Source organism: Lutjanus erythropterus, chromosome 15, assembly GCF_056507025.1.
Source record: "Lutjanus erythropterus isolate fLutEry1 chromosome 15, fLutEry1.hap2, whole genome shotgun sequence".
NCBI lineage: Eukaryota > Metazoa > Chordata > Actinopteri > Lutjaniformes > Lutjanidae > Lutjanus > Lutjanus erythropterus.
In genome coordinates this window covers 19,240,180-19,254,644 of record NC_139331.1, presented here as the reverse complement: position 1 = coordinate 19,254,644, position 14,465 = coordinate 19,240,180, and the positions used below count along the sequence as shown (strand labels likewise).

The window sequence follows — 14,465 nt, the reverse complement described above, 5'->3', positions numbered from 1 at the left end:
CCTCTTTCTCTTTATTCTGCTGCCTCAGAAATGTGCACTCAGAATTAGCTCTTAGCATTAGCTGTTAGCTGTCTACGTCTTCACAGAGAAGAGGGTTTTCAGGGGTGACCCCCATCCACCACCTTCTTCTGGCACCCCCCCACCCCCACCACCACCACCTACCTCCGCAGGGTGGGATGGGCAGGGGTTGGGTGAGTTAGCCACGGGGCTTAAGGGTTAGCAACAGGGCGGGCGATGCCAGATAGTAAAGGACGAGAACGAGGAGGAGGTGCAGGTGGAGGTGGGTGCTCGCGGGGCAAGCGGAAGCTGAGGAAGGGAGGTAGCCGGTCAGCCATCCCGGCACTCTTCACCATCACTGAGGAAGAGGAGGGGCAGAGACGGAAAGATGCTTGCAGGAAGAAGAAAAAAGGTATGGTGGGATAGGATAGGGAGAACTGGCAGGGTTTTAAAGTGGAGAGCACTGTGAATTTGCATGCTCTAGTACTTGTACTGTTGTTTGTGCTTCATTTACTATTAACTATTAAACTGTGTGTGCGTGTGTGTGTGTGCATGAGGGCATTAATATCTGGGGCAGAGATCAACTGGGGCAGAGTGATGTTAAATCAGTCTCTGGAGAGTCACAGGAGGAGACTGTTTGTAAAAAGATCTGAAATTGTGGACCATTAAAGACAGTAAGACGTTGCTTTGATAGTGAAGAAGTAATAATGTTACATTGCTTTGTATCAGTGAGTGAGTGAGTGTGTGTGCAGTTTTGTGTATTTGTTTGCGTGTGTGTGCACTGCTTGTCCTCTTAACCCATCAAGCTCAGCCATCTGGAGACTGGTGGCTGACAGGTCTGATGAGAAAGCACAGCAGTGTGTGTGTGTGTGTATGTAAACCAGCTGACAAGGCAAGATTCGGTCAACACAAGGGCAGCAGATGAGAGTAAAGGTACAGTCCACTTCACACGTGTATGTGGTTGTAATGCATCAGTAAGCAGAGCAGTCAGTCAACAGGACAGTGTGTGTCGGCTGTCACAGCAGGAAGAAATGTGCAAACTGATCTCCTCTTGTTGTTTTGGGATAATTTCAGAACCTCAGAAAGTGAAAGCAAAACTTTTTGCTCTATTTATTTTTACATTTCTTTGTTGAGCCTTTAAATCTTGTCATTAATTTTAATTTTAGACATTATATTTTGAGTTTATAGTGGTGGAAATAATAACAGCTTTTGTCCACAGGGGCCAGGCCAGAATAAACACAACAGAAAAGTTATTTATAGCAGCTTTAAAGTTACTGGAGTTGTGGTTAGGCATGAAAATTTAGAACTGATTACAGTTAAGAACATGTTCCAAATTGTCTAGATCATCAGAATTGTATGCCTCTGAGTTTATAAATTAATTTTTATTGATGCAGGCATGTTTTTCTGACAGTTGAGCGTTGCAAAGCACGAGTGCCACTGCTTTCCAGCGGCATGTCCGCTAAGGAGGGTAAAATTCCTGTCGACTGTTTCTACTGTGTTCACACTCAGAGATAGTAAAAAAAAAATAGTTGTGTTGCGCTGAAAACCTGTGTGGGCTTAATTTCTCCACACAGAAAATTGATCAGGAATCATTAAGGGTATCAATAAAGGACTGGACCAATCCATTCCCATCCCTGTTTATGGGTTGGACAAATGTGACTTAACATAAATATAAAGTAGTTTGGACTCTTTAGCTTCCTTCTCAATCTGCAATATACTGCTGCCCTAATAACAGTAGCAAACAGAGTTTGTGATGCAATCGAGTACCTATTAGGTTGAGCACAACTGTTATGTATTTTATGTCTCCTCCTTTCACCTTTATTTGCAACATTTTTCTGTTGGCTTAAGTGATGTTACTAGGTTAAACTTGAATAATTCATTGAGGAAGGGTTTGTTCTTTGACTCCGAGAGACCACTAGGTGATCAGATATTAATAGGAAAAAAATAAAGTTTTTGTTTTTCATCTTATTCACATAGTGTGAGTCAGTCTAACCCAGCTTTAAGCTAAACAGAACTGAATTATCTGTGTCTGCTGCACCAGTTATAAAAGAAAGACATGAATCTCATACTAAAGGTTTTGCTGTTGCATCATGGGGTGAGCACACATGTACAGCTCACTTAAACCATAAATAATAGAGGAGAATAGACTGAGAGGAGCAGGGAAATGAAAAGAAGATGGTGTGCCCTACCACCAGCATTATCTCACAGTATCAAGTAACTGCTAACTTGTTCAACTCTTGTGGAGGGGATTTTGATATCGCTTGAGTGTGTGTATGTGTGTGCATGGATGCATGATCACTGGACTTGCAGCTTGTCTGCAGCTAATTGAATACTACTGGACTGATCAGCAATGGTATTGCAGTAGGTGCTTCACCATTTGTTGCCGTGGTGGGGATCTGAACACTAGTGAATGCACTCTTGTAGTCTTTGTTTTAAAATGATGTAATACTGCCTGTATTTCAAAGAGAAGTGTTGATGTTATGCATAAAATTCTAAAAAGTCAACAAAAGTACTATATACACACTCATTCATCTTATGTTTAATCAGGAATAGTACAGCCTTCATTATTTTTACTTTTTATGTGCTTTTTAGAGCTGTAAAAACATGGCTTGGTATTCAGTATCGGGGTGGATATTGTAGAAGAGGTTTGGATGGGCTGAGATGGAGTTTTGATTGACACTGACTGAGGAAAAGTGCTTTTTAGTAATCCTCATCTCATCTCTGATTGTCATCTAATATAAATTTAAATGTAAACTCCAAATTAATACCAATGACAAGTTGCTAAACAAAGCTTCTGTTAGCATTACAACTTCATGAAAAACATCCTACAGAAGCAGCAGTTTCTGTTGTTTATGGCCCTTTTGTAAAAAGCCATACTTAGTGATAGTGACTCTAGAAGACAAACCTCCTAACATCTGAGCAGAAACTTGTACCTGCCAAGTGCAACAAATGCAGTAGCACCCTCCTCTCAGGCACCTGTTATCCAGGCCTGACTGCCTGTCCTGGGGCTAGAAAAGAGGACTCCCGCCCCCTGCCCCCTTTGCCTCTCTGTTGGCTGGAGCTTAGCGTTTAGCTTAGCATTAGCAGCGGCTAATCCTCTCAGGCTGCAGGGGAGGCAGGAGCCGCACAGCGTGCTCGCCTGCTACCCACTGGCCCGGACAGCACAGCACTAATCGCTAACTCTGACCATTTAATCTGACTGCCAATGAATGCAGATAGATTGGGGGTGGGGAGTGTGTTCGCATACACTCACTCACACACACACACATACACACACACACACACACACACACACACACACACACACACACACACACACACACACACACACACACATCAGCACTATGTGAGGGAGGGGCAGATTAAACAGTCACTCTCTCCCAGTGTCTCACTCCCTGTCTCGTTTACACACACACATCAACACACACTTATGGACAAAAGGATGGGGGTTGGAGAGTCGCCACAACCTGTCTCACACTCAGTCGGCTCTTGGCGACACTGACACCGACCAGAGCTGACCCCTCTCTCTCTCTTTTCCCTTGTACTCTGAAAAAGTAGAGTTTTGGTTGGTCCCTTTTTCAGTTGTTTGTAATTTCTTCTTTTTGCTTTCTCCTTCGTCCCCCTCGCTGCACCATGGACTTTGGATTGGAGCTTACCTTCCACTTTGTAGGATGTTTTCAGGAAGTAGGAATGTTGATTCTGGCCCTCCGATCCGACTAGTCGGAGTTGGATGCCAGCCAGGGGTTAAACAGGTCTCATCCTGGGATTGACACCCCTGGAATCATGAACCAAAATCCAGGTAAAGACTTGGGATTTGATCTCAGGACCTCAGCATATTTCTTTGATCAACTGGCGTAGGTTCAACAAGCTGCAGAGTAGGAAACACAGGTTCAGTGCAGTCTGTAAGTAACAGGACAGTTTCGCTTTTGCTTGGTACTCCACCACATTTGATGTGAAATTAAACATGGCTATAACGTTTGAAGGCATACAGACATTCAAATTTAAGTTAAAGGTGTTTATGTTATCTTAGCGTGAAATGGATATTTTTACACAAAGTCCTCAAGCTTGAGAAGTAGAGCTACAACGGCGACTAATAGATTAGTCGATCACCAGAAAAATAATCAGCTGTATGACAACGATCGTTAAATGATATGGATATTCCCTGCTTTTCATTGTATTGTATCTTATTAAACTGAATATTTTGGGGTTTTGGACTGACTAAACAAGACATTTAAAGACATGACCTTGGACTTTGAGAAACCGGGATGTACATTGTTCATTATTTACTCGCATTTTGTAGATCGAACAAAATTATCTGCACTTAAATCAATTAAATAATGAAAATAATCATTAGTTGCAACCCCAGTCAGAACGTGCACAGGTCCCACACAGTTATCCCAATCCGACCTTGAAAACCCCCAAAATTTAATTTGTTTGTGCTTAAATTCAGTGGGTTGAAAGTTTCTCTGGTTTTCCTCATTGGAATTAGAATATGTAGTACTTCAGTACTTTTGCACCTTGTTTTGTGGCTTTTACCACGTTTTGGTTGATAAAATATCGAAAAAGCTCTTGTATAAAGATGGAAAAAAGGTGATTAGGGTCTTTGGAGGTTCACTGATGGACATTTATTACAGAGAGCTAGCACTGTGCTCCAAATAAAATTGTCTTTTGTGTGTTTGCAAAGGCTGTTAAATGGCGAGCAAATATACTCGCTGCTGTTGGAGATTTGTTTGTTTAATGACCTCTATAACAGATGGACGAGGCTGTGAGAGGCAGGAGGAGGAAACAACTGTACCAGAAATAAGTCCACCACATTTTGGGTTGCAGATGATGGCGTATTGGTAGAAGATGAACAATTTGTGTTAAAGTTTTTGATAAGTTCAGTTGAGCCCTCACACAGTACAGGCATTAAAGCAAAATAAGGCACCTGATTGTGATCCTGAAATCCACCGTTTTGCCTGTGCAAAAACATGTTGTAGGAAGGAAGGTGAAGGCAGATGAATTAGAGATGATGTTAGTTTCTAAATTTTGGGGTTGAACACTGATATGATGAGTAAAAGGGCTTTGAGTACATGGATCCAGGGTGGAGTTGACCAACTGTCTAGCCTTGCATTCAAAGCATTCATTTCTGTAAAACTTTTCTCTCTTTATATTAAAGTCACTCACTCTTTAGGATAGTGGTATAGCCTAGCCAAACTAAAATCCTATGTTTTTTCCTGATCTGCATTCAGCCTCATTTGCAAGTCCAAGCCACAGGATGCCCTTTGACCTCAGCTGACCTCTTCTATATGGACCATGATCCCAGTTCATGGCTTTGTATTTATTTAGATAGGCTCTAACTGGGAAACTTGGCACTTGGCTTTGCAAAGCGACATCCATAGACTTAATTTCAAGTTCAGTCAAAGTGAAACTACTGCTGTGGTAGCAGGCTGTGTATATATGTGTGTATATATATATACACACACACACACACACACACACACACACACACACACACACACACACACGTCTCCTCAAACATTTTCTCATTTAGACTCGCTCAACTTCTGCTTCTGTTTTTCTCACTGCGAAGGCCTGGCTGTAACCTGGAGGACTTTTGGAGAGAATGTAAAATAGTATTTAATGAATACTTAACAGTCAGTGTTTTATTATGAACATCCAATTGAATTTTATAAGAAGAGTTGCAAAAATGTTTACAAATGCTGTCAATTATACCGTGGTTCTTAGATAGACTGAAAATCGGAAACGGCCAAAGTTGGAATTGGCAGATCAGACTCTTAAATAAATCGGAAATGGGATTCAGCCAAGACAAATGGAATCTGTGAATCTCTGTTAGGCTACAAATTCCTGCTGCAGAGATCCAAAGTTCCCACAACGAGTATTTGGAACGTGCGCAGAGAAACTTAACACTTTCAGCAAATTAATGTTAAAACAGCCTAGCCTAATGTCAAACTTTGTATGTAGTTTATTCTGCACAGTAAAACTCAAGGGGGGCATTTCAATGTGAGATGCATGTTACAACAATAATAATAATTTTATACATTAATTAATTGTAAGTGGAGCCTATTTATTTAATCGTCTTGACAGTCCCCGTTTGTCCCTGTCCCTCTTGTTCTCTTCTGTGTCTTTGTGTTGCTGTGCCAGACTTTTCAAAGAACGGAGTTGTTCCTTATTCGTGTGGTTCAGAGAGTTCCCAGCTCTCTTCAGTGAAGTGCTCCAGTTCATGCTGTCAGATTGGGGAAAGTGGTTCTGTACATAGCCTGTCACCACTGGCTTATTGTGTAGCTGGTCCACTCAGTTTGTCAGGACTTCCACTTCATCAGTCACTTGAAGTTAACTTGCGCTTAATTTCATACCAGAGTTTCTTTTTGTTGAAGATTTATAGTCATATGACCTTTGGTAAAGAGCCACTACATATTTGAATTGAGCCTACATCCTGTTTGCATTGTTATGGTCCTGAAAGCCACTCTCAAATTTCTAGTGTAGTATTTGACTGCAGCACAATATAGGCTACTCCTCTCTCAGTGAGCTAATGATTTTATGGGAAGGAGTTACATCAACAGACTAGACATTATTGTAACCTGGCCCAGCCCCGCCTTTCCTGTTATAACAAAAGCCATTACAAAACCAGTTCCAGGGCTGGTGCACCTGAGGCAGGGTAGACCTGTTAATACTTGTGCATACACCTCTGTGGATGTCCCATAGACTGTGACATACAATACCTCTGCAGCTCTGACTTCATGTCTTTGTCCAGAGTGTCCTTTGTGAATTACTGTAAAATGTCTCAGTGTGTCTGGGCAGAGACAGCACAGGAGATTTAGATTTATAGCACCTTCTGCAACATGCCACATGACAAACCATCGCAAAAAGTGTAGAAATTCATAGAAACCATCATGCTTGCTGGGCATATATTGCACCATTTATGCCTGTTTATGACCAGATTTTTGTGCCACACAACTCATGTTGGACCTGATTTCAGCTGTAGTGGTCATTTGCCATGAAGGACCAATCAACTGTTCCCGAAAGAGCAACAGGATGAATTTCTTACGTCATAAATTTTGGTCAGCTGTTGTCAGGCTCTCACACAGTTTACGCAGAGCCACGTGTCGATTCCCCGTGGTCAGTGCCTTTTTTCTCACTGCACCTGCACAACGTGGCCAACAGAGTGTCTGAAATTGCAATGGCATGGAGATGTAAATATGGGCAGTAAAATTTAAGTAGCTGCAAAATGGACAAGCCATACTGCCCGTGTCTTCCCAGCCACCTGCAAGTCCACATACGATGACACATTATTGCTAGTAAACAGATTTGCATGCATTGTTTCTTCATTGAATGAACAAAACAAACTTAAGTTAAAGTTTTTCTTTCTTTTATTCATTAGCTGGAATTTAGTACAGATATTATATGTATGGCACATGTAGTACGCAGTTTTAATAGATAGAATACAGTGTAACAGTGCTGTGGTTCTCAGCCCTTTGTGTGTGTGATTACACTTTGGTGTCATAGTTAACAGCATAAAAACACACTTGATCTGATCGTACAAAACTCAGCTGAGGGGGAAAGACATTTAGATTATTGAATTATGCAAAAAAAATGGAGGTTTTGGAATTGAGGTTTTGACTGTTTAATCGCACAGTGCACTTGGGCTTGTTCTTCAAGATATGAGAGTCCACTGTGGATATAAAACTTGTACTTTGCTCCTCACTTCCATCCGCATCATTAATTACCCCACTGAGCTAACATGTCACTGAAGCGAAGAGATAAAGATGTCAGGAAGAATTATGTAGAGTGGGGTGTGTAGCTTGAGCTATTTCTGGTAGAGTCCATGTGTTGTATTTTGTCACTTTAGTCTGGGTCAGGGGGAAGGAATTAATTTAGTCTTCAACTTTCTGGGACAGATTGGTCTCTGTGGACAGTGGAGACTCCTCAACACACTCCCAAATAAAGGAGGTGTTAAATACTAGATCTGCACAGTCACAGTACCTCTGCATGTAGTATACATTGTTTTAGGTAATATAATTTATATTCTGTAGTGGTAATGCATGCTTCTCTATTGCTCTGGGATGTGTGTATCTGTTTCTGCATAAGGCCCAATGATAAGCTCTGCGTCTGTGTCCAGGAGGCTGACCTGAAAGTGCTGAGTCACGCTGAGCCTGATACTGTCATTAATCAATAGCTTAGCTCTGAGCTGAGTGGAAACACTGCAACACACCGGGAACAGTTGAGAATACAGAGACCAGAGTATTGTTTTGCCCCATTTTATTTCCTGTCAGGCTGCATTGCAGAGGCCCTAAACAGAGCTTCATAGTGCAGTAGAGGCAGCACACGCAGACTGTCAGGTTGAAATTTCTCTTTTGCGGGCATTGTCTCACTCTTGCTTGTTTTAACATATAACCTACATCGCGCACAAAACTATTCTATATTTAGACCTTGTATTACTACAACCCCAGTTCCAGATAAGTTGGAACATTGTGTAAAACGAAAATACAAACAGAATTCAATGATTTGCAAAGACTTTTTGACTAAAGTTCAGTTGAATAAAGTACAGTGACAAGGTATTTAGGCCTATTGTTCAAATGGATTAAGTATTCTTATGATAAAAGTATATCTTAAGGCAATTGTTATTGTTGTGTGCAAAATTACTAGAGTTGGAAACCTAACTATGGTTTAGTGGTGAAAATGTATGTGTTGATGCACATCCAGTCAGTTTTCGTTATCTGGAAATCTTGTATAGTTTTTGTATTGTAACCCATGATGCAATGCTTTATTTTATGTTTCAAAATGCATATCTTACTTTTTGTCTGTTTGTCATGTGCTTGTGGTGTTTGCTCAGAATATGATGGTGTTTTGTGGTTTATGTTGGTAGTTTTCATTTTTGTGCCAGTTTATTGTACCATGAGTGAGGTGTGTAGCGCATTTCTTTACTCCAACTGTGTTTTCAAGTTTGAAGTAGGAGTGTGTGTCCCTTGCATCTCATCCTAAAGCTGTGTGAAAAGCACTACTCATCTCTCTATTTGCACTGCTTATCTTAGTATTTATAAATACAAAACATGTGGGGTTGTGGAATTTAGACCAGAATGTGGATTGGGACCTGAGGCCGGTATTTATGAATGACTTAGGCCAACATCGGGCCTTGATACTGATACTGGATCACATCCGTCACATCCTTAGTTACTTGTTAGCTTCTCTCTCCAGCGCCGAGTGCTGAGGAGAGAGGTCTGGCTATGTGAGACTAGTTATTTGGAGAAACAAGTTGCTGGCAAGAAAGAGATGTCTGAGTATGTTATATTGTAGAGAAGGAGGTGAATAGTATTAAATGTATCATAGCAGTGATTATACATTAACTTGGAGGTGCTAAGTATTAGGGGTGGGAATCTTTGGGCACCTGCCGATTCGATTACGATTCAGGGGCTACGATTCGATTAGAAAACGATTATTGATGCATCTTTAATTTATGTATGTTGATGCACTTTTTCACAACACACATTTTTTTTTTATCTCACTGAATAAGCGTTCATCACTTGCAATTTTTAAAAACAGTGCATTTGTAATAAGAAACAAGAGTTGAATTCATTTCCATTATATTTTATTACTAATCGAGTTAAATGACTTCTCATGTTTGTTGTGTTGCCAAAGTATTTTATTTTAGCACGACACAGTTTACATATAATGTGGCTCTTGTCCAGTTTGCTTCCTCCGTCGACGTTATAGAAGCCGAAATGTTTCCACACGTCTGCTTTTAAATTAGAAGGAGCTGTTCGGATCTCACAGTGAGGTGACTGGCGGTCAGTCATGTTTGTTTTCCTCTGTGCGCGTGTCGGTGTGTCCACTCCAGGTGCGCGTCCCAAAGTGTCCCGGAGATGACGCGTACTGCGCTTCTTAGTTACGCGGAACTAAGAAGCGCATTTAGAACCTTCTGTATTACTTTAATTAACAGATTTAAATAATTGAAATTTGGACGTTTGTGAATCGATTCAGATTCGTCCACATCTGAATCACGATGCATCTAAGAATCGTAAATTTCCCCCACCCCTATTAAGTATGTAGTGTATTTTGTTAGTCTACCATGTTGTTAAATGCTTTACTACATTACACTGGCAGTGGCTTTATAAAGTGATTTATAAAGACAAAATGAGTGTGATAAAAAGCTATTTGTATGTACACACTGCACCATAATCTTCTCATGGAGGATCAATGCTGTGGAGAGTTTTACTCAGTGGTAAAATCTTTATTACAGGATGATTATGCAGATGTTTTTACATGAGAAGTCATTAAACTTTGTCAGTGTTAGATCCTCTTTGACTTTTTCTCTGCCTCTCTCTTTGTTTCTCCTTTTGGTCTCTGTTTCTCATTGAAGTTCTTGTTTTTGACACTTGTCTGCTTTGTCCCCAGCATCTTACTCCCAGTACAGATCGGAGGATGGCAGAGTGTCTTCAGCCACCCGCCCCAGCTCCGCCGGCTCCGGGCTGACCTACACTCCCACCCTGACCCCAACCCCCACGCCCACCCCAACACGCACCACCACCAGCAACAGCCCCAGTAACAATGCTGCCACCAAAACAGGTAAGTCACACTGCCATAAAGGTAAATAATCAAATATGATACAGGATTGGTTCTGTCTTCATTGTGGAGTAGTTTACTCTGCTGTTGTTTGTGTTACAGACTCTTTGCTCTTCAATAAGATTGATGAGAGACAGAGGTTAGCCCGTGAACGTCGGGAGGAGCGTGAGAAACAGAATGGTGTGTATTCTTTAACTGTGTGTGTGTGTGTGTGTGTGTGTGTGTGTGTGTGTGTGTGTGTGTGTGTGTGTGTGTGTGTGCGCGTGTGTGACAGAGAGCAGAAGGCTTTGAATGCATCCTTCAGTTTCTTTTTTGTCTTTACCGTAACATATCATGACTCAGTTTGGTTGGTAGCTGTGGTGAAGTGCCTGCTTGTCTGGTTGTTACATAAAGTTTAGGCCGAAGCCAGGCACCCCCCTCGTTGCCATGGCACCAATGTTACATAATAGGTCAGGCCATGGTGGGACAGGGTTTAGGGAGGCTAATGTTTTGAGTGTGTGCTATTGTATGAGTGCGTCTGACATATTGCAACAAATGGAAGGCTGCCGTTTGTGTTTGTATGTTTTCAGTGCTGAGGTGCGTTTGTGTTCGTAGCATTGTACAGTGGTCAAACCTCTGGCCCCAGCTGAGGGTCGGAGGGATTTGCTTTGTGTTGTGAGCTAAAGCCAAGTCACATGATCTACAGCTGACCCATCATACTACTGCTATAAGCCTGTGTTTGTGCATATGATTATGCACATTCATATGATTTTTTTTATGAGGCCACTAATGCACGTGCATCAATTCATCATTAACTGTGTTTGTGTGTATGTGCACCATGCCTCAGCTGTCAAGGAGGCCCAGTGGCAGGCGCGTGAGGAGCGAGCCAGGCAGCACTATGAGAAGCAGCTGGAGGAGAGGAAGAAAAAGCTGGAGGAGCAGAGGATAAAGGAAGACAGGAGACGGGCTGCTGTGGAGGAGAAACGACGGCAGAAACTGGAGGATGACAAGGTCCGACACAAATGGCCCTGTACATACCTGTGCATCATAATTGTTTCACAAACACACATTTATTCACACCTTCACTAAAGCTTCATATTTGGTCCTGAAAATTTGATATTTTCTATCCCAGGAACAGAAATGCACAGTCCTCTAAATCCAGTTGTCTTTAAAGTATAGTAGTTTTAGTAAACTATAGTAGTTTAATATATTTTTCAATTAAAATGAGAATAATGATTATAGTTATCATTCCTTCTAATATCACACAGTGTATTGCAATGGCAGTATCAGACAAAATAATCCTAATTAGATATTTCCTCAAAATTGTTCACTCCTAGAATGATCATAATATAAACTGTGCATGCAGCTTGAACTTTGCTACAGCTGTGAGGATAAAGTTCAGCCTGTGATCTGTTGCTGTCTGTCAGAGAAGCCTCATATAAGTTATATTTTTAATTTCTTCATTTTATAAACATGAGTTGTGTGGCAAATTTGTTAAAGCAAATCATGTGGTGGTGTCAAAGTCATGATATTGAGCTGAGATCAATTCCATATTCTTCAGAGTTCAGACTCAGACACTGCTGCTGCAAATTGCACTTGGTTATGCCTTACTTACCTTGCAAAGTCATGTCAGATATTACCAGCCAAATAAAGTCAGTGATCACTCAGTTTAAAAGCAAAGCTCTCCAAAAGCTGTCAGATGGATTCTCTGGGAGATTATGGCCCTCTGCTCCTCTGAGATAGCTGCATGATAGCTGTATTTCATGTATTTTAGATGATGAATAACTCCAGTGTTCTTGCATGCTTTGAGCTTTCACTTAGAATTCTGTCAGAGTTTCCAAATGTTGCAGCAAACTGCTTGTTGAACGTCAGTCAGGCACAATTAATCCCTTGCTTACAGAGCACACACTTTGCATCTTCATTGTTTCTTTTGAAGTATTTCTTCAGAAAGCTGGTGGCACAAATTGTGTTCTGTCTTATTTACATTACAGAGCCACAATATACTTTTGTAACTGCATTAATATTCAGAATTGTTATGATTCTTGGCACTTTATACTTGTTAATGAATTTATTGAAGTGTTCAGTGTGTTCCACTGGTGCACACGCTCAGCTGTTTGTGCACACTAACACCTCTTAAAGAAGTTTTTCCTGGTTTCCTGTTAATATATTTCTCTGGAAATGGATGGGAAAGGATGGGCATTCCCAATTATCTAGTATCCCAGGATTAAACCCTACTTTACTGCAAGATCTGAGTGCAACATAATTCTCATCCTAGTGAACAGGCTAATAAATATCTGTTTTTAGTGAACCATTGACACACTTTATACCCCTTCCTCTTAAGTCAGGTGGAGTTTGAACTTAGTTCAATCATATCTGAACACTTATCTCAACCGTCCTGACCAACCTCCATGCGAGTTGTGATGACATCTCGCCCACCACTACGAACCCATGATTTCTCCCTCAAGTGTGCAAGATTGAACTCATATCTGTAGAGGAAAGCAGAGAGAAAAATGCTTTTAAAAGTTTCTGTGTGGGTACGCGCCCTGGTGGATCAGTTGGTAGAATGTGCATCGTTGGTGCTGAGGCTCGGTCTCTTTGCTGCATTTCACCCTCCACTCTCTCTCTCCCCCTTTCTTGTCATGCTTTCAGTTCAGGTCTTATCTAATTTAATCCAAAATACTGAAAAAGGACAATGACTGTTATGTAGGTCAAAAATCTCAAAATTGTTGCATTTGAAAATTAAGTTTGAAATATTTTTTATTTGCATTTTGCCTTTATATAAAAGTGGCAGTGGAGAAACAGACAAGAAATGCAGGGAAAGAGAGAGAGACAGTGGCATGATGTGTAACAAATGTCTGAACTGATGATGTTGTGGTCACATGACACCCATCTTAATTGCTCGGCCACCAGACGACCTACCTAAAATTGATAACTATCGGCAGTAGACCTTCTCAAATGCCTTAAATGCAGACTGCGTTGAAAGCACATAATGATTACTGTGTAAAGGAGCGTGCTATGAGTGACACACAAACAGCCAATCAGATGTGCTGTTCAGTTGTAACTTCAACATATGACGTGTGTAGAGAGGAAATTAGAACAGACCATTTTTTTAAGTCCATTACTTATGTGTGCCTTGATAAATAACGTAGTTAAATTCAAAATACGGCAGATAAATTCAAAATAAATTGGCTAAATTCAATCTTGGTTGGTTGGTTATTAAAAATGATTAATTATCATCAATATAAACTTCAATGAAATGTTTTATTGTGATGCTTTTTTTTAGCTATATCACCCAGCCCCAGCATTACCAGACCAGTTTTTATCATGCATTTTGCTCCACAATGGTTTTTGGCATTGCCACAGACCAAAAAATGTCTTCACTTCCTGGGTACTACAAATTCTCAGAACATGTTTGAGATGAACCAAGTGGTTTTGCTTTCATTTTGAGTATATAGCATAATCACAAGTGATTTTATCTGCAAATTACTCTTGTACAGCTCATTTAGTTCATTTAGATCAACAGTTCATTCCAGTCCAGCAGCAGTATTTTGCATGTTGGAGTTGTTTTATTAATGCTGATTATGTGACTATGTTGTCGTTGTTGTTTTTGTCACTGAAGGCTCGTCATGAGGCGGTGATGCGTAGGACGTTGGAGAGGAGCCAGAGAACCAGACAGAAGCCCAACCGGTGGTCTTGGGGAGGGGCACTGCACACAAACACTCCCAGCACACCAGCCGGTACTTTCACACCGCTACACACAGTACCTGCAAAAACTCGCAACACACTCCCACAGTCCGTATAGTATGTTGAGACACACTGTCTTTGCCTGCAGTCGTCTCCCAGTTGCTTTGAGAAGTTTTCTTTTGATTATTGAGCCACTTTCCCTCCTGAAAGCTTTCAGGTTCATTGAATACTTTTGATATTTCATC

General features: G+C 41.0%; 1 protein-coding gene across 1 annotated transcript in view; it reads left to right on the top strand.

Moving 5' to 3' along the window:
- The first annotated feature begins 219 nt into the window (after positions 1–219).
- map7b (microtubule-associated protein 7b) overlaps positions 220–14,465 on the top strand; it is a 29,107-nt gene continuing 14,861 nt past the window's right edge. The window contains exons 1-5 of the mRNA XM_084736898.1: positions 220–409; positions 10,390–10,560; positions 10,660–10,737; positions 11,384–11,547; positions 14,156–14,273. Coding sequence (XP_084593024.1) covers positions 235–409; positions 10,390–10,560; positions 10,660–10,737; positions 11,384–11,547; positions 14,156–14,273 — 706 coding nt within the window. The 5' untranslated portion in view covers positions 220–234. The remainder of the gene's footprint in view (positions 410–10,389; positions 10,561–10,659; positions 10,738–11,383; positions 11,548–14,155; positions 14,274–14,465) is intronic.